The following is a 19,785-nucleotide window of genomic DNA, read 5'->3' on the forward strand; positions in this document are numbered from 1 at the left end:
CTTCCCTTGTTCCCTTTCCTGTCATAAATCCACTTTGTGCTTCATTTATTTCTACTTCAATTGTTTATCGGTTTCTTTGTAGTATAGTCTTCATTGTGACCTTCAATATGTAACTCATCAGACTTGGTGTCCTGTAATGTGAACAGTTTGTAACTCATCAGACTTAGTGTCCAGTAATCTAACAGTTTGTGACTCATCAGATTTAGTGTCCTGTAATCTGAACAGATTGGGACTCATCAGACTTAGAGTCCTGTAATCTGAACAGTTTGTGACTTTTGCTTTCTTTGTTATTCTGATAAATATTGAATCATTCATATCAGATGGAATGTATCCAGAATCGTAAACAAGGTTACACAACTCTGTAATTATTTTCAGTCCTGCATCGTTTAAGGCTTTCAACATTTCTGTAGTGATGGCATCATTTCCATTTGCTTTGCCACTTTTCATAGTTTCAATAACCTTTTCGATGCTCTTTGATTCAGTAGAAATTACTAACAGATGGGTCGAGTATGTGAATGAACTACATTACGATGAGAGAGGAGATACACCACCAGGAAGGTAGGGACATTACGAAGCTAGAAATATTTCCATTTCTATTACATACACAGTTGTTTCCATTTCTAGATCTTCTTTTGTTGAATTATATCTTTTCATGCAACCCTTTTGTTTTATATTCTCTGTTCATAACTTCTATTTCTTCACATTTCTTAATCCACCAGTCTTCCTTACCCTATTTACACTTGTTTCTGATTTATTCACATTTCTTATTCCACCAGACTTCCTTAGCCTTTTTTACACTTGTTTCTGATTTCTTCCTCTAAGGATCATGACTGTCTATGGGATCATACTTGATGAGGCCCCAATCTCTTACAAGGTAACTGACAACTCGACCTTTTCCGTCAGGAGTGTGCTGTGGATGTGTTACCCATCCTGCTGTCGCGCCATCTGAACCGTTGACATCTAACATTCAGGTTCCTCCGCTTCTTCTGCCGCTCCAGTCTTCTTGCACTTAAGGGGTGACGTCCCCTTTACGACTGCTCAGTCCAGAACTGCCGATACTCTCACTTAGTTTAACACGACAGTCGAGACGAAGTTCTGTGGTGTGGCCGCCGGTGTGTACAATGTCCACATCCAAGTTTACGCAGATGTGAGGCTGATATCGTACAAAGGGACTACTCCTAAAACTAACTACACCCAAAACCATAAATTAGCCTATAAACCCTTAAATATTCGAAAAAAGTTTGATAGTGAGTTAGTTTAATATAAACTCTGAAGTATATGTAAGGGAGATTGATGGTATGTGAGTTAGTTAGAAAACCTGAAAGTTACGTGTGGGAGTTTGATTGTGCTTGTGTTATCTATAAACTCTGAAGTGTACATTAGGTAGTCTGATAATGCGTGAGTTAGCAATAAATACTGAAATACATGTGAGGGAGTTCAGTAGTGGCTGAGTTAGCTATAAAATCTGAATATATGTTAGGGAGTTTGGTGGTGCGTTATTTAGCTATAAACTATGATATATATGTGACAGATTTTGATGGTGTGTAAGTTAGTTATAAACTGTTAAATATGCGTGAGAGAGCCTGAGTTAGCTATAAATATGAAATGTATATGAAGGAGTTTGACAGTTCAAGAGTTGGCTATAAGCTCTGAAATCCCCGTGTAGGAGCCTAATAGTGCTGGAGTTAGCTATAAATAGTGTTATATATGTGAGGAAGTTTGATAGTGTGTGAGTTAGCTATAAACTCTGAAATATATTTGAAGGAATTTTAATGTGCCTAAATTAGCAATAATTACGTGGAAGGTTAATTGTGCGTATGTTAGATATGAACTCTAAAATATACGTGAGGGAGTTTGATCGTTTGTGAGTTAGTTGTAAATAATGAAACGTATGTGAGGGTGTTGGATAGCGCGTGAGTTAGCTAAAAACTCTCAAATCTATGTTAGGTAGTTTGATGGTTTAAACTCTTAAACATACTTGAGAGCGTTTCATAGTGCGTGAGTTAGATATGAACCCTGATATATAACTGAAAGAGTTTGACTGTGCATTAGCTATAAGGTATGAAATCTAGTTTGGTAGTGCGTGAGTAACCTATAAATTTTGAAATACTAGTGAGGGTACTTCTTTGTATGTAGCTACAACCCCCTAACTAAGTGTGATGTAGTGGGTAATTTGTGAGTTAGCTATAAACTCTGAAGTATTCGTTAAGGAGTGATAGATATAAACGACTGTTTCACTTTAAGTATTATACGAGTGTTAAATTTACTTATTTTTAAAAGTGATAGTTTATCTCAGGTTTGTTTACATAACTGTTATCAAATCGTATGTTCTGTCGTTCAATTGTTGTATTATTGTGTCATGATACTAGAACAGTTTTTTCATAATATCATGTAATGTGTGTAATATTTTAGGCCCATAAATAATTGTCTATAAATATTGTCTATAAATATGCGTCCAAATTGTAGCTAGAGTTTGTTAAATAGGTAGATATATCAAGACTGCTTGATTGTGAGTTTAGTTATAAAGAACGTATAGAGACGTTTCTAAAGTGAAATTATCACAGATTGTATTGTAATATTAGAGTAGAGAAGAAAAATTCGTCTTGTCAATTTTGTTCTAAATTAATTGAACCAGAGTGTGTGGACTTTGACGAAAAAGAGACAACTATTTAAAACTCTAAATACAGTTGTGATAACCAACAGTTATAGTAGTGATTTTAAAGTGAAATAACCATAGACTGTATTGTAATAACAGAGCAGGACGAATAATCCGTCTTATCAAATTGTGTTCTAAAGTAACTGAAACAGCCTGTGTGGACTTTGACGAAAAAAGAAATAATTATTAGTAATTTTTGATACAGCTGTGATAACGAACAGTATAACAAATATTTGTATATACGTTTGACTTATGTTAATATATTATTTTAAAACAAGTGGACTTTGCACTGTTTGTATATTGTTGAAATTTATCGCCAACAAGTCACAGACACCTATTGTAAAGAATCCGACCCATACATAAAACCTTACAAGGAGTTTGGTTGTGCGTAAATTAGCTATAAGCTCTGAAATATATTTGATCGAGTTTGATAGTGTATGATTCAGCTACAAACCTTGAAATGTGTGGGAGCATGATAGTGTATGAGTTAGCTATAAACCCAGAAACATGCGTGATGGAATTTCATAATGCGTGAATTAGCTGTAAACTCTGAAATATACGTATGGGAGCCTGATAGTGTGTGAGTTAGTTTAATAGACTGTGATTCTGCTAAAAACTCTGAAATATATGTGAGTAAGCCTGATAGCGCATGAGTTAGCTATAAATTCGGAAATATATGTGTTGGAGTTTGATGGGGTGTGAGTTAGCTATAAATTAAATGTGCTGTTGTATTTACATTTGTTGAGACTAATTGATCATATTTCCAAATTTCTGTAACAAATTTGCGTCCTGTGATAAATGATATGCAACAAATTTATTGAAACAGGTATGCTCATTATTGATAACGTATTATGAATTGTATAATGTACTTATTTATATTTTCAGTGATGAAAAATAGATAGAAATCCGCATCTTATGTGTTTTCTGACCATACAGCACATCTCATCCATTTTATTTTAATTGTTGAGTTTTGCTAATTACTTTGAGTAACAAAACATTAACACTTCAAAAACTGAAACTAATCCAACCCTGTTTTGAAGAATTGGGTTTTGAATAACAATATATTTATTTTCAGTCTTCTGTTAATGAATTTGAGATGAACTGACGATAAAATACATGAATGGTCGTTTAAAAACAAGCATATAATATATTGTTTTCATTACAGTCCCTACAGTAATGAGGTATCCTTTTTGGTGAATCAAATGACTGACGACTAAAGGCAAAACGCATCTGATTGTAGAGAAATAATAGAATTATTTACTTTTATTTCGTGAGAAGTAGATTTAGTTATTCAACTCATTTTTGTAAAGGGTTCAGAGTGTGTTTATCTATACGATAGCTATGTTTGAGCTGAGGTCCTAGCTGGAGTGTGTTTGGCTTTATAACAGTAATGTCTGACATGTGGCCCTAGCTGGAGTGTGTTTGGCTTGATGATGGCTATGTCTGACATGTGGCCTAGCTGGAGTGTGTTTGGTTTGACGATAGCTATGTCTGAGCTGTAGCCTTAACTGAAGTCTCTTTGGTTGATGATGGCTATGTCTGACATGTGGCCTAGCTGGTGTGTGTTTGGCTTGACGATAGCTATGTCTGAACTATAGTTTTAGCTGGAGTGTGTTTGATTTGATGATAGTTATGTCTGGCATGTGGCCTAGCTGGAGTGTGTTTGGCTTGATGTCTGAGCAGTGACTCTAACAGAAAACGTGTTTAAATTCGATGAAAACGTGTTTATTGAACACATTTGATATTCGAAAAGTAACCACATCATTTTTCTTTTACAAAATAATTTAATTAATGACAAAGTTAATGCATGTAGGCTACGATCATTAATAGCTAGCGTCGCCTTTTATCTTTAGTCTTATCACTTCTAATTTGTCGACGCCTGTTGATGGTTTTATATATAAAATAAAAAGAAAAGAAAAAAGCTGACATGGATGACGTAGAAGCACGCGCTCGCTTGGGAGGCTATCAAGGAGATCATGTTCTCGAGGTCACATGCTATCAGACATCCTTCAATTTAGCGTTAGGGGCAGATCATTTACAAAACAGTGTTTTATTTTTGGCTTAACTGCCTTAGACAGAAGCAATTTCTTAACAACCTACTCACTGTAATAGCTAATTGTAGGCACTTTTGATATAAGTAAGACATTAATTTTTCTGTATGTTTTCCTGTATCATGTTTTCTTCAAATGTTTTGCAGTGGGAGAATTTACTGTTTGAGCTTATGAAGAGCCAAAGGAGCGTTCAGACTACAAGTTTACAATTGTTCTAGAGAGCCATTGTAGAAGAAAAAGTTAACAAGCCATCTAGCAGTTTATCTACACAATTATTTATTAATATAAGGTCAATTACACAAAGAGGCATTTTACTCAATTATTTAATATAGCTGGTAATGAAGCTCTCAGAGTATACGTAATGATCACATGGATGGATCTCCTGATTAACCTTGTTTTTTCCCTTTCTTTTCTTCACCTTTCGCCAAGAATCAACAGTACTACTGAATGTCCTTCATATTTCATGGCAAGAACAAAATGTGCTGAAGGTTTCCATGTATTTGAGGGAAGATAGCAAGGGAATAAATCTCAGGAGGCATTAAATTTGTAGTTTTGAATAATCAACACAAATATGTTTATGTGATTTTTTTTATTTCTTTATAAGGGAAGTCATTTAGTTGGATACATTTAAATGCACTTTAATAAAGTTTAGTATGCTGAAGTATAAAGATTTCTGTCATGTCATTCCTTTCGTAAAATGAGCGAAACGATTGGCATATTTGTTTGAAAGACATAGTTGGCCAACAGAATGCGTTTGAAAACGTCTTCACCAAATAAGGTGTATGTTTGTGTATATATACATCTTATGACGTCACCACTGCTCATTTACAGCCTTTCCGATAATGTGGAATTGTTCAATTTTATATTTACATTCATGCATTCATGCTAAGGTTAAAAGAAACATTAGCCATACAGAATTTAGCATCTGAACTAAACAAAAAATCCACCACCGGTGAGCTGATGTTAAAATAGTGAGAAGAGAGAAAATTTTTTACATAATAACGATAGTTAGTAATTTAGTTGCATGACTTTGTGATATACTACTGTAATTAGAGTCTTACTGAAACTTTGGTCATAATATCGATAGTTATTGATTTAGTCGCATGACTTTCTCATATACTACTACTACTGTAATTATAGCCCTTTTGTTAAAACTTTGGTCATAATATCGATAGTTATTTATTTAGTCGCGTGACCTAGTCATATACTACTGCTACTGTAATTATAGCCCTTTTATTAAAACTTTGGTCATAATATCGATAGTTATTAATTTACTCGCGTGACTTTGTCATATACTACTGCTACTGTAATTATAGGCCTTTTATTAAAACTTTGGTCATAATATCGATAGTTATTGATTTAGTCGCGTGACCTAGTCATATACTACTGCTACTGTAATTATAGCCCTTTTATTAAAACTTTGGTCATAATATCGATAGTTATTAATTTACTCGCGTGACTTTGTCATATACTACTGCTTCTGTACTAAAACTTTTGTAATCGCAACTCTAGTTAATAACTCTGCAGTATAACTCTATTACTTACAATATTTCTGTACGTCTGTAGCAGAAATTTGTAAAATACATTACATAGAATCTCTGTTGTAAAATCCCCTGCAATCAAAGGCAGCCCATTGGATTTAGGAAGAGCGCGACCCATTGTTTAAAGTGCCGATTTGTTTAAAAGTGAAGTTCCGTTGTTCGCGTCTAATTAATCCCCCTCTCCCCAAGTTGTGTTCAGAGTTATAATAGCGACGATCAAATCCCACTATTCTATAAATAGTAGTTGGACATGGTGGATGGTGTTGATTGGCTGCCTTTCTTCTAATTTGTCACTTCCAACTTAGGGACGACTAGCGCAGATAGCTCCTGTGTAGCTTTGTGGTAAGTCCCATAAAACAAACAATCCATTAAACTTTTCTACAATATACTGCCTTGAATAAAAATAATACTATGGCTAAAGCTGTAATCTTAGAGTACTGCAAATATTTTCAAATGTCATATATGTAACAATATATATTACACAAAGTACTTTTCAATGTCAAGACAGTGCAACTCTATTTGTGATAATCACAATAATTATTAAGTTTTAGTCCACCCTACATTCAACCGTTGAAGTTCATGTTCTGTTCTTTCTTTTCATCTTTACAGTTGAATGTGTTGTGGCAGTGTGATGGTTTTCTTATGTTACTGGTAAGAGATTCAAGGAATCTATCTAAGTTGGCATTCTTCCCAGGAACTGAGAAGAGGCGAAAGTAACAGAAGATAGGCACAGCGTCACATTTGTTTAGACAGTGGGTGCTAATACTACTGGTGTTGTAGGTGTAGCGTTACGGTGTTCTTTTATTCAATTACAAAACCTTTTATTCTAGAGGTTGATCCAATATAACCTTGATTGCACCTCGGGAACGTGGACCCGTATACCATTAGCAAGGTATTCAATGGATATTAGTTTATTTAAAGTAACGAGATCTTTTCACCTAGAATGTGTTTTGAAGACACACTTTAACTGAACTTGTGGATATAACTGTTTCATCTTTCTCTTAATTTTCTTCTTAATCACAAATGAAATAGTACCTAAGTAGAGCATGACTAAAATAATAGTTTTCTTCGGAACATATAATATAACAGCAAATGAGGGTATTTAGGTTTCAATTTGTGTTCATTATTATATTTAGATAAAACAATGGAAAATATTTTCTAAGCATTTTTAATATTCTTAACTTCTGCTCCAAAAAAGGTTCTGATTTACCGATTTTTAAACACTGTGTATAGCCGGGTGTTAACCAACTTTTCTTTAAAGATTAAAGTAGTAAAACTTTCAAAATGTGGATCTAGTCCAGTGAAAGTGGGTTTATGATATACTTCTGGGGCAAGTATATTCTGATTATTTAATACATGAACATCTAAAAACGAGAGCTTGTCGTTCTGTTAATTTTCAAAAGTAAACTTTTGTCATCAGCGTATCTCCTATGATACTCAGGCTTAAAACTTTCAGTACAGGACTGTAATCAAACCTTTTCATGGAAGTACCGTAAAACATAAAATAAGGTTATTTCGTCGCAAAACGTAAAAGCTAGTCAACAACGTTCACCGCAAATTCTTGTGCTATTGTTTTACCAATTGAAAGTGGGATAGACCGTGACACTAAACGCCTACATGGCTGAAAGAGAGAGCACGTTTAGTGACGAGTTTTAAGCCCGTGGCCCGCAGCACTCTGACAAGCAGACCATGTCATGCCTTCCCGAAATGCAACTAAATATATATTTAAAAAGCTGCTAAAGGCTCTGTGGTTGAATAAAAACCCTGTAATTAAAACCTACAATGGCAGTTACTCCCCCCCCCCCCCCACCATACACACAACAAATTCTTGGCATATGATTTATAGATCTCCGCCGCCCTGAATCGGCCATTTGTTAGTGGTATATTATACATCATAGTCACTTTAGCTTGTAATTCCACTACCAAGACCATATCATTTCCCAATCCTCGAGTGGGGAGAAGGAAAATTGTTCAATATTTCAGCACCCCCGATGATTATTTTTGTTAATAATTAATTTTAATCGAAATACCTGCCAGTAGTTTAAAGTTTTACAATGCCAGTAGTGTTACCAAACAATTTCCAAACGAATGGCTACCTCCACTTCTTTCCATGTTTTTTTCGATATTTTACTGATAGGCCCGGCATGGCCAGGTGGATAGGGCACTCGACTCACAATCTGAGGGTTGCGGGTACGAATCCCCGTCCCACCAAACATGCTCGCCCTTTCAGCCGTGTGGGCGTTATAATGTGACGGTCAATCCCACTATTCGTTGATAAAATAGTGGCCTAAGAGTTTGCAGTGAGTGGTGATGACTAGCTGCCTTCCCTCTAGCCCTAGTGTAGCTTTGCGCGAAATTCAAAACAAAACAAAATCTTACTAATGCTTCATGCTTGTAAAACAGGTAAGCTAATTGCTGTTTGCTCAGAAACATTATCTCTGTAGTGGATTTCTTCAACATAGTGAAACTGTAATATCAGTAACTCTAATTACTATCCCTGTAACGAAACTGTATGATAAATAACATGGATTACTTAATAAAAAGTGTTGCATTGCTTATCATTACTTTCGTGATGAAAACATAATTACCAACAATGCCAGTTAGTAGCTTTGTGCTCATTATTAATTATTCATTAACGATGAAGTATACAACCAAAACGTAATTTATAAAGTAATGAAACTAATTTCATATAACAAGAAACACTTAGTGTCGCAAAAAACTTAAATCTATACTGAATCATCAGCCAAGTACCCTCGCTATTAACAATATTTTCAGCCGTAATCCCAATAACATATCACGAGGGTCAGCCAGCTGAGGAAGTTTAGGTTAGTCTCAAATCTATATACAAAAGTAACAATATAAAATATTTTTCAGTTTTAAACCTTAATACAAAAAGTATTAGAATTATTATAAATATTACAACAAATAACATATAAACAAATGATTAAGAAAAATGAAAAAAGTGTATTACTTACAAAAGACACAAAAAATTTAAAATATTTGTTATATCTATGTTAATAATTCAACAGAGATAAAAACGATAATCCTTTAGTCTTTAGGCAAACTTTCGTTCTCAGAAACCCTCAGCTTAATTATTGCCCTGCTTAGAAATCTGCTTAATTAATATCCTGCTGTAAATTACGATATGTGTAATAAGAAAGGTCGTAGTCGAGTGCACATAGCCTAGCATAGAGATCGGTTTCAAATGTTAAACTAAATGAGAACGACCAAAAAAGTAATACATTGAAGCTATATACAAGTGTTTACACAAAACTGCGCAGAGCCACGAGACACTCATACAGCGCATTATCTTCCTCTTCATATTTTAGCTGAAATGAATCTGAGCGTGTTATTTATTTTATAAACACCGAAGTGTTATTAGCAGTTTTGTAAGCTGAGTATATAATCGCGCCTCTGTAATTCATAAATAAAACTTAATGTCACTGCATGTGTCAAAATCGTAGGTCATCATACTGTACATAAATGACGGAATTTTATTTTTGTGCACATGACTTGTGAAATTTAAGTGCATCATGTCATAGGCGATGTCTAGAATTACATAATTACATGTAAATAACTGAAATTGGGGAAAAACGTTTATAAAAAAAATTCAAAAGGACCTATCATTTCTTAATTTTTGTTACAATCTCTGTAATAAACTAGAATTCTTACAGAATAATTCGTTTACTCCACGGATTCTAATTTTATTCAGAAATATTTTTACATACCTACAGAAACACTGCATACAAGCCGAAAATAAATCAGATTCATATTTTGAAGTTTATTATGCCAATCATGTTGTTCAGAGGCTGAGCATCATGATTTTGGTATCTAAGATTAACAATATAAAAAAGTTGTCCAGCTTTCTGTGAAGCATCGATGTTACTCAACACTTTGACTTAAGTTCAAATAAATTATGTATAAAAGGAATCCCCCAGTTTATGTATATTAGAAACCGGACAACAATATGTTGAAAAAAAACTTTTGGTTATTTACTGGGATTAACTACTTGACATTCTAGTTCAGCAAGACAAGTAAAAGATGTCTGTCTACTCGGATTGTCTTTTAAAATTTCGGTTTAGCTGAGAAAATGAAAGATATCTAGAATTTCAATGGTTTGATCTGGTTACTCAGTTTAAACTCTGGTTTAGGTGGGAAAATTAGAGACAATAAAAGTTCACAGAAGGCAGTTGGATGGTATGTGCTTAAAATTCCGGTTCAGTTGGGAAATGAAAAATGGTAAAAAGCGGTAGAAAACTGTGTAGAAGTTTTTCCGTAATAGTTATATAAAGTGTATTTCAAATGAGTAAACGTGAAAGAAATCATAACGCTAAAAAAGTTCATCATTAATTATTGGTGAAATTTCTAATATCTTGTTACAACAAATGTGACAGAACAAGTTTCTGGTCGCTGAACTGGAAATTGGAAATCCCTGCATTATTTGTTTTGCTTCAAGATCTTTGGTTTATAGGTGAGCAACGAGAATGACGAAAATGAGAACCATATGATTCTATTTTAAAGTTTTGTCTTAGCGTAAGACCTCTTTTAGACACTTTCACATAATTGGCAACGAACAACAAAATTACAATAAGGACCCAACAGGTCGTGAGTGATTTGGGCGTTTTGTGGAAGTTGTATATAATGTATATAGACAATTGGGTGTGCATATTATAGGTCTTTAGTTAAGTAATGTTACCTACAGCTTTGGCGTGTATCTTGCTCGTTGGACAAGATTCAAATCAACTATTGTAATCGACTATTGTAATCAACTATTGTAATCAACTGTTGTAATCGAGAGAACTTGCAGCAGATTCCTTTGCGAAACTCTAAAGTATGTTATATATTTATGTATTCTTTTAGTGCTATAGATCTACTAAGGTGTCTCTATTAGGACTTCATACGTCAGATTATACTATCTTTATCTTGCTATTTTCATATTATGATATTTACAAAAGTTCTGAATTAAATATTTTTATTTTGAATCAGTTCCCTTACTTGTGCTTTCAGAACAGCTCCCAGGGTGTAGGTTCCCCCTCCTGTATAGTTGATGCTCGGTAATTGGTCCCGTAATAAAGCACACTTATGGTTGTTTTCTGATGGATTACTCAGATGATCCACGTCTTTGACGACTCTTTCTCGTGAGCTGAAGGTGATTACCGCTACACGTGTGGCTTCATAGGAAACAGTGAAGTCTGCCAGCAGCTTCTTCACAAATTTCAGTTCATTAAAAAAATTTTCTGACCCTACAGAAGCCGAACTGTCTACCAAAAACACGAGTTCTACTTGCTTGTTAGGCGTTCTACGCAGGGCAGCCACGTGCTGTTTTAATATATTACCCAACTCTTCCACTTTGTTCTTCTTTAACTGGTTTGGTAATCTTTCATTAGAAGTGAAACTGGGCTTTGCTCCAGAGTTAAAAAACTGTTCATATTCTTTGTTTCTGGTATGTCTATATCCTCCGGAGCTTGCAGCCTGTGACAGACCAGCTGCCACAAACAACAGCCCTACTAAGTACCAGAAGATATTCATACTGCGTTCCACAAAGTATTCTCTCAACCACGGACTGTTCTCTTCAAGTCAGTGCGAGATGTTGTCACAGTAGTTACTAATTGGATCGCAACTCTTAAAGAGGGGGAATGTCCCACCAAATAATAGATTGGATAAGTGATCCTTAACTATATTCTCCCTTGTCCTGCTATTTTCTATTTTGACTTAAACCACCCACTGGACAATCTGACGACGAATCACATTCGAGATCCACGTCAGTCGAGAAGACAGCAATAAAAGAATCAAACATCCAGTCATGTTCGACCGCCTTCCGACAAACAAAATGCGCCTGTAAACATATAATCCCGTGCTCTTTGAGACTGGACGGCCCTTTGCCGTCCTTGTAACCTTCTGTAGTTATCTAGATGGCCGATAGAGGAGGCGAGGAGGTTTCATATTCCCCTAGAGATGTGAAATATTCCAGCTGGCCTGACACACAAGTGGCATTACTATACGTATATCAAATCGACCTGAAACCCCGCGTAGGGGTTGGTAGTATACAAGGTCGTTACAAGATGTGAAAGTTGGACGCTGACCCGGCAAATCTAGTTATGCTAGTATTTCAAGGTGTTGAAAAAAAAGAGTAAAAAAATATATATTAAGTCAGAGTATGAAGTTCTTAGTAAATTCGTACATTTCCAAATACCTGAGGTAATAAATCTGATGAATCTCTCAATATCAAAATGCATTAACGTAATCCGAACCTTAAAAAAAAGATGAAAAATCGACACCTTTAGCGTTGATCTCAATATTCTTCTGTGCGTCTACTGACAGCTGTCAACTTTTTTGAATGTTATACAAGCTTATGACATTTGTGTATACATTACACGAGATAAAAGCGTCCTGTCTGAGTTGATAAAATTACATACATTTTCACAGCACACTCTCACAATCACCCTGGGTGTTTTTAGGTTTATACTTATTATGCTATTGTGTATGATTAAACCTTAAAATTAACCATTTTATTGCTACGAATTTACTAGTTTATATCTGTATATGCTGATTTTGATTTTCCCCCCCTTGTAATTGAACACTTATATCACAGTGACTTTGGTGTTCTTGTTCAGTATTTTGTAATATGTAATGTCACTATAATTTGCCGTGTTTATATCACCAAACAAACATCTACGATTCATATTCACCCTTCAGAATAACATAAGTGAGCTGGTAATTAGTTAACTTGGTGAACCATACCAAGACTCTTGTCTGTCTCATTTAAAGAGAGGGTAATGGGCACTCACGTACAATATTTATAAAAACAAAACGTAGTGAGTATGTAAAAATATGTCGTAATGGGTCTTCGAATCGTCTTGAAAAGTCGTATCAACAGTGTATAGAAGCTAAGTTTTGAGAAAAACTGGACTTCATAACCTGAAGGATGTGAGCAGTTATTCCACGAACCTTATGTAACAGTAAAACAGTTCTCAAATATAGATATTTTGTCATATCTTTTAATCGACTAAAGATGTTTTGTATACATTCAAAACATATATGATATACAGAGAGAACACCTGAACGGAATAAAAAGAGGTCGTCAAAATCCATCTCCTGTCTTAACAGTTGATAAACGCAAAAATTACAAAACAGATTATCTAAACTTTTTTTTTTTTTACTAATTCACTCCAAAAACCCAACATTTAATACAAGTGTAAAACGTCAAATAGAATGTATTTACACAATGAACAGTTTCTAGGGTGAATTACAGAAATAGAAATCAAATTAATATGAATCCTCACTCAAGAAACATTGAACTCTTTATTAGATTTATTTGACGAAGTTAATAAATCTCTCAAACATGCTTAGTATAAAGCTACCACTATAGTGCCCTGTGAGTAGTGGTATGAGTGAAAGTCAATAAACAAGATGTCTGCCTCTTATTTACCAATGGATAAATTAATATTTATCAGTTATTATATTATCAGTTTATTTTGGCAACCAGTTTGTTTTTTGTCATAGTGTATGTAAAAAACGCAAGGTTGCAAAAAAAGTGAAATGTCATTAAAAGCCGTCTCATTGTTAAAAGTCCTATAAATATTTTATTCATCATCCTTACATTTCTCTCTTGAACCCCATAACATCGAGCCTGCTGTGGATTCAGTAACAAAGCACAAAGCTTAAAAAAAAGCAACATCTAATTCTTTCGTGGAGTTTATAATGTTATAAAATACCATTTCTATATAATGTGTTTGAACCCGTATTTTAGTTAAATTACTCTGAAAAAAGGTTTTTGTGTTCTATAATCTCGGTAGCAAAACATTAACAATAACAAAAAGAAACACAAAACGGAATACTTACATTTTCTGGTTAAAAAGCCGTTCTCTCTCTGGAGGTTTTGTATCTCAGATGGTCCTAGACAAAGATTAGTAGGTCTTCTTTGCAGAATTAAACCTTCTTTATTCTATTGAATCTTAAGAGATCTAAACCTGGGCTTTCTCTCCTCTGAATCACTATAGACTAATTCTGGAAACATATCTGGATAAATTTATTTACAAGTTATGAACGATAACATGCGTATAAAATGTTTAATAATAATGGCATAATTTCTGAACCGTAGACAAGAATATAGAAATATAAATGTTTTTAATTATAGTTTTTTAAAAGATAGTGATTTATGATTTACTCCAAGGTTACTTATATATTTACAATAATGTGCAAAAGTGTTAGGACAAAGTCAAAAATTAGATTACAGGCTACTTTCAAACAACAATAAAAGGTAAATCACAGGTGAAACATCAAAAATTTTATTAATCTTCATATTTAGTACAACAGAAATTCAGTAGAAGTGCTTGAGTTCAGCAAACAGTTAATATTTTGTGTGTCCCCCTTTTGCTTTCATAACCGCAGACAGTCTTTCAGGCATTATTCAACATATTTAATCAAAGTGTCCTTTGAGATTTTACTCTAAATGTCTCTAATACACCCCCATAAAGTTTCTTTGGAAGTAACTTTTGATTTGTCAAGTTTTTATCAAATCTCAGATCTGCTCAATTGAGTTGAGATTTGAGATCGGGGTTCTGTGGGAGCCATTGCATCATTTGAATGACTCCAACTGCTTCTTTCTTAGCTAAGTAATTTCTGCATGGGTTGGATGAGTGTTTGGGGTCTTTATCTTCTTGGTAGTATAATCCTTTACCATTAATACACAAACCACTAGGTATACCATGACGGATCAGTATCGGATGGTACTTGCGTTGGTCCATTATTCCATCTATTTTGCAAATAACTCCTGCCGCCTCATCAGAAAAACACCCCCAAACCATCACACTGCCTCCCCCATGCTTCATAGTAGGTGTTATGCATTGTGGTAAGTATTTTTCACCTTTCTTCCGCCAGACGTACAACCTATGCTTTGAACCAAATATTTTAAACTTGGATTCAACCTCCATAACACCCTTTTCCAATCATTAACAGTTCGGTTTTTGTACTTTTTAGCAAATTTCAGTCTCTTGACAATATTTGGAGATCGAAGTAAAGGTTTTTTAACTGTTACACGACCATATATTCCATTCTCATTGAGTCTTCTTGATACTGTAGATCTGGACACTTTTCTGTCATTTGGTACATGGTCGTTTATCTCATGTTTGAGATCAGTGGCGGTCTTCCTTCTGTCCCTAAAGCTGCATAAACGAAGATACTTAACATCAGTATCATTGAGTTTAGATGTTCTGCCTCTTCCTATCCTATTTTCAAATTTACCTGTCTCGGCCTTATGATCTAGAATGTACTTGACAGTGTTTGGGGAGCATTTCAAGTCTGCAGCAATTTGTCGGATAGTCCAACCAGCATCACGTAAAGCTTTTATGCGAACTCTGCCCTACTGACAATTCTCTACGCTTTTTGGGCCGTGGCATGACAACAAAACTTAATATATAGTGTTAAACACTGTTTTTATCAAGGTTTATTTGTGGAGTGCTATTAAATTGATTTCTTCTAGCATATACCGGTACCATATGCTAGCTCCTTGCTAACTTCTTTCTATATAGTTAAGACACTGCATGGGGAACCATGATAGATATTTCAGACCATAAAGTTAATCAATAGGTGCATTCAAGCAGAACCATGATGACATGTCCTTGGTACAAGTATATGGGAATTCTAAAGAATGATAGGTATTCTCACCCTGGTGCATTCAGTTGTCAACAGGGATCAGTGAAGCATTACCATTGTGTTGAAATTTACATTCTGTAATGACATGGATGAATTAGCCACATTAAATGGAAAGAATAACAAAGTATTATATTGTCCTAACACGTTTGTACAGTACTGTATATATTTGGCTAAAAGAACTCAGACATGAACAGAATTGATGTAATCAGATTTGAAACGTATAATAACTTTGGTTACTGAGGAGCAACTTCATATTTTTTTGGACTAACTCAAACCATTAAATATTGGCTCATTATTCATGATTTTACTTACAGTATATTTTTAATGGTAGAAAATGATCAGGAGACAATAAAGAAGAAGCTTAAGGCAATGCAGATAACTTGTTATGCTCTCTGTAATGCGCAATGACAAACGTGCTGCAATCGGACTCCATAATTGGAGGAAGGAGAGCCTGTGATTTGCCCGGTGCTAAAACCGTGTAACCATAATTATGTAGGCCCATAAGTGAAAAAAGTACAATATGAAATAAAATACAAATTATATATATATATATATATCATTGTTTGTTGGTAAGTTACGATGTACCCATAAATACAATCACCGAAACACCAAACATTCTAGGAAATATTTTTATGCCTTCTTGTAATATCAATATTTATAAAGAAGTGTTAAGATAATGAATGTAATATAGTTTCAATGTCTCATAGTAGGAGTATCACTTTCGTTTTTTAAAATAAAAAAATAATTATTTATATACCTGTATTAAGTCTAACACATTTCTTGTACAAAATTCAAACAAACAAAGAATAAATAGAGTTTTGTTACCAAGAATAACTTTAGTGAAAGCAGATTATGTGTTGAATGTCTCTAAAAACTTTCAAACAATTACTAAATTTTAAAATGTTAGCAATTAGTTAAGTTAGTAATTTAGCTGTCTTAATGCTCAGAATGGAGCAAATTCAAAACATCATAGAAAAAATCATTAAGACATATAGTAGAAAGCAATTAAATATTTTAAAATCCAAGATATTGACCTTACTAAAAATTTTTGAATAGACATAGAAACATTTTTAAAAGTTCGAATCAGACATTCATACTAAATGGAATTGAACTATAAAACAACACTTAATCTAATTATTACACGAAATCATAGTCAATTCAGTAACAACGCACAATAATCGATCATTACTTTTTTAGGCAAGATATTTTAGTTGAATTAAGCTACGTTTCCATCATGCTGTAAAATGTTTTCTTTATGATGCGGTATTAAATCAAAAGCTAAATGGACAAAAGGTTAAGTATGTGAAAGAACAACTACGAGATAAATATTTGTTAGAGATGAAGAATCTACTCATCTACATAATGTTTCATCTGAAACGCATTTGTATGGTGTTTTCATATAAAATTTCTAGTTCATCAATAACTATAACATCAATAACCTATAGAATATATGATGGAAATTAGTTTACACCAATCATTACTGTGCAAAGTCACGCGCTATCGATGCCTTCCTGGTAGTAATGTGCTGCTGTAGTTAACTGCCAATTACAATGCTAATTATTCATTCGTTGTCTTGATAAAACAGTTGATATTATATATGTTTTTGTTAAGTTTCAACTTAGAATAAACCTAATTCCATCCAACTGCTACGACACGTTGTGTTCAGTTGCTCTGATACTTTATGATAAATACCACACAAACACAAGTTCAAAATCTATAACAAATCAAGTTTTTAAAGAGGAGTATCTTCACTTTGCTCGATTAAAAAGACAAAATTTTCTAAGAATAAACAATTTGTTTTATAGGCTGAACATAAACTTCATTCTTGTGGGAACATAAAGGTCTATAAAAAGCATTTAGTTAATCCCTAACTCTGACTACTTCATTCCTGAGTGAGAATATGTTGTAGCGATATATTGTGAAACTGTTTCATTAACTTTTTGCTTAAACATATAGTGCCTCCTGTACACTACAATACCAAATCTGTTGTTCATCTAACTGAAAACAATTTAACCTCCAAGTCTTGTCCGTTTAAGTTTGGAGGTCTTTCCTGGGATTCTCACTATCTTGTTGTAATACCAATAGTATACTGAGATATAGTACTGAACGAAAGACCTCATCAGCAGTAGCATATAATAGAAAAATATAATTTAATTTTTTTTTTCTTGTTAACTTATTAACACGTACAGAGTACCATTGATTACTGTTATTCATCGAATTGTTCGTCATTTCCAACTATCTAGCAGTCAACAAACGCTGTTTTTTGTTGTTTTAGTGTGATATTAAGTCTGTGTTTCGTAGTAATATATCCCCGTTGACAGGATTTACGTATAGCGTTCTGGAAAAGGGTAATTTCTTTCAATTCCTTCTAATAGTGTTGAAACCTAATAAAGTCTTTAAAATAAAAAGTGTATAAGATAGTATAGCTTTAACAACGATACTATTAGATTAAAGAATTACAAATTCTGTTTCAGTTTTTAAACAGCTGCAAAATTTATCCTAGGAACAAAAGACATTACAAGAGCTATTTCTGGTTTTAATAAGAAATATATAAAAGGTGGATGTATAGAGAAAGATGTTTAATGTCTCTTTTTTTTATGCACTGAAATTTCAGATACTGTAAAAAATCTATTGAGATATTTATAATGTTTTTTATTGAATGATTCATCTGTTTCTCTATGTGTTATTCTGCAGACTCTCGGTCTTTTATCCTAAATATTCAGGTCGAAAGTTTAACTTATCTCAATATAAGATCATTTGAATAAAGAGTCAAACATTTCCAAAAAAAAAAAAAATGCATCACACAGAATGGAACTTAGAGCAGTAATGTAGAGTATAAATATAATTATATTTTAAGAATACTAACATTAAAGTTGACTTTGTACCCTACTAGGAGATTGAATATGATAAATATAATATTAACTAGTGGTCTAAACGAATTCCATCCATTATTGGAAAGGTAATGGTGTTGAAATCAATCCACTTCTTTTTTCAAAGCTATCATTATATTATGGTATTCATTTGGTATTATTCCAAGAAGATTACAATAAAGGACGCTTAAACTAAAGATTACGCAAAAGGTACTTTACAATGATTAGTATCAATGTATATAAGATCTACAATACATTTAAAGCATTAGAGGAAAAAAAATTTCCATGACATGACAAATGAAATCTTATAGAATTACCACCCACTGAAATATGTAATGATGATAAATTAAATTATTGGTGCTGAAAATTGCGAACAACAAATAATTATTTACAAAAATAGTACTTTTGATAAGGACTAGAATATAAGAAGCTTCTGACATCAGAAGCTTAATATAGAAAATAATTACACCCTGATACAAGTTTAGAAACACACAAACAATGGCCACAAAAATATTTCTTTTCCACGTTTGTGGTTGGAGCACTCAAAATCTATACTTATGATCGTGACTTAAAATCGGAGTAAATGTTTTTAAGGGACAAAGATTTGATCCTGAGATCATTGATAAGTAGTTTCATAAGCATAGCAATAAATTTAAAATGTCACTTTGTACGAGTTCATAAAAAAATAGTAAAGTTGATGACATGAGGGTTTGCTTGCCATATGATTAAGATACGTCAACAAGAATAGGCAGGACTTCTAGTGGGCTTACTCACACTAATCATAATACATGCAAATAAAGTGGACATTCAGGCGATAGATCTACCAAGCTATCATCAAATTAATAATGCTTGGAGACGGCTTGAATGGGTAATGAAGAAAAACTTTAATATAAGTTTAAGCATAACAACAAATTTACAAAGTTTCGTCATCATCAGGTACAAGATATATATATATACAGTATGGAACAAAGAGTTCACATGACAGGATACTGTTGCACGACTTAGAAGAGATA

The 19,785-nt window shown here is 33.6% G+C and overlaps 1 protein-coding gene across 1 annotated transcript in view; it reads right to left on the reverse strand.

The window, feature by feature from the left end:
• Positions 1 to 11,986, reverse strand: part of LOC106478401 (sushi, von Willebrand factor type A, EGF and pentraxin domain-containing protein 1-like) — a 133,905-nt gene extending 121,919 nt beyond the window's left edge. The window contains exon 1 of the mRNA XM_013938945.2: positions 11,244 to 11,986. Within this exon, the coding sequence (XP_013794399.1) occupies positions 11,244 to 11,777 (534 nt within the window). The 5' untranslated portion in view covers positions 11,778 to 11,986. The remainder of the gene's footprint in view (positions 1 to 11,243) is intronic.
• Positions 11,987 to 19,785: the final 7,799 nt, after the last annotated feature.

Source organism: Limulus polyphemus, unplaced genomic scaffold, assembly GCF_000517525.1.
Source record: "Limulus polyphemus unplaced genomic scaffold, Limulus_polyphemus-2.1.2 Scaffold208, whole genome shotgun sequence".
NCBI classification, from domain to species: domain Eukaryota; kingdom Metazoa; phylum Arthropoda; class Merostomata; order Xiphosura; family Limulidae; genus Limulus; species Limulus polyphemus.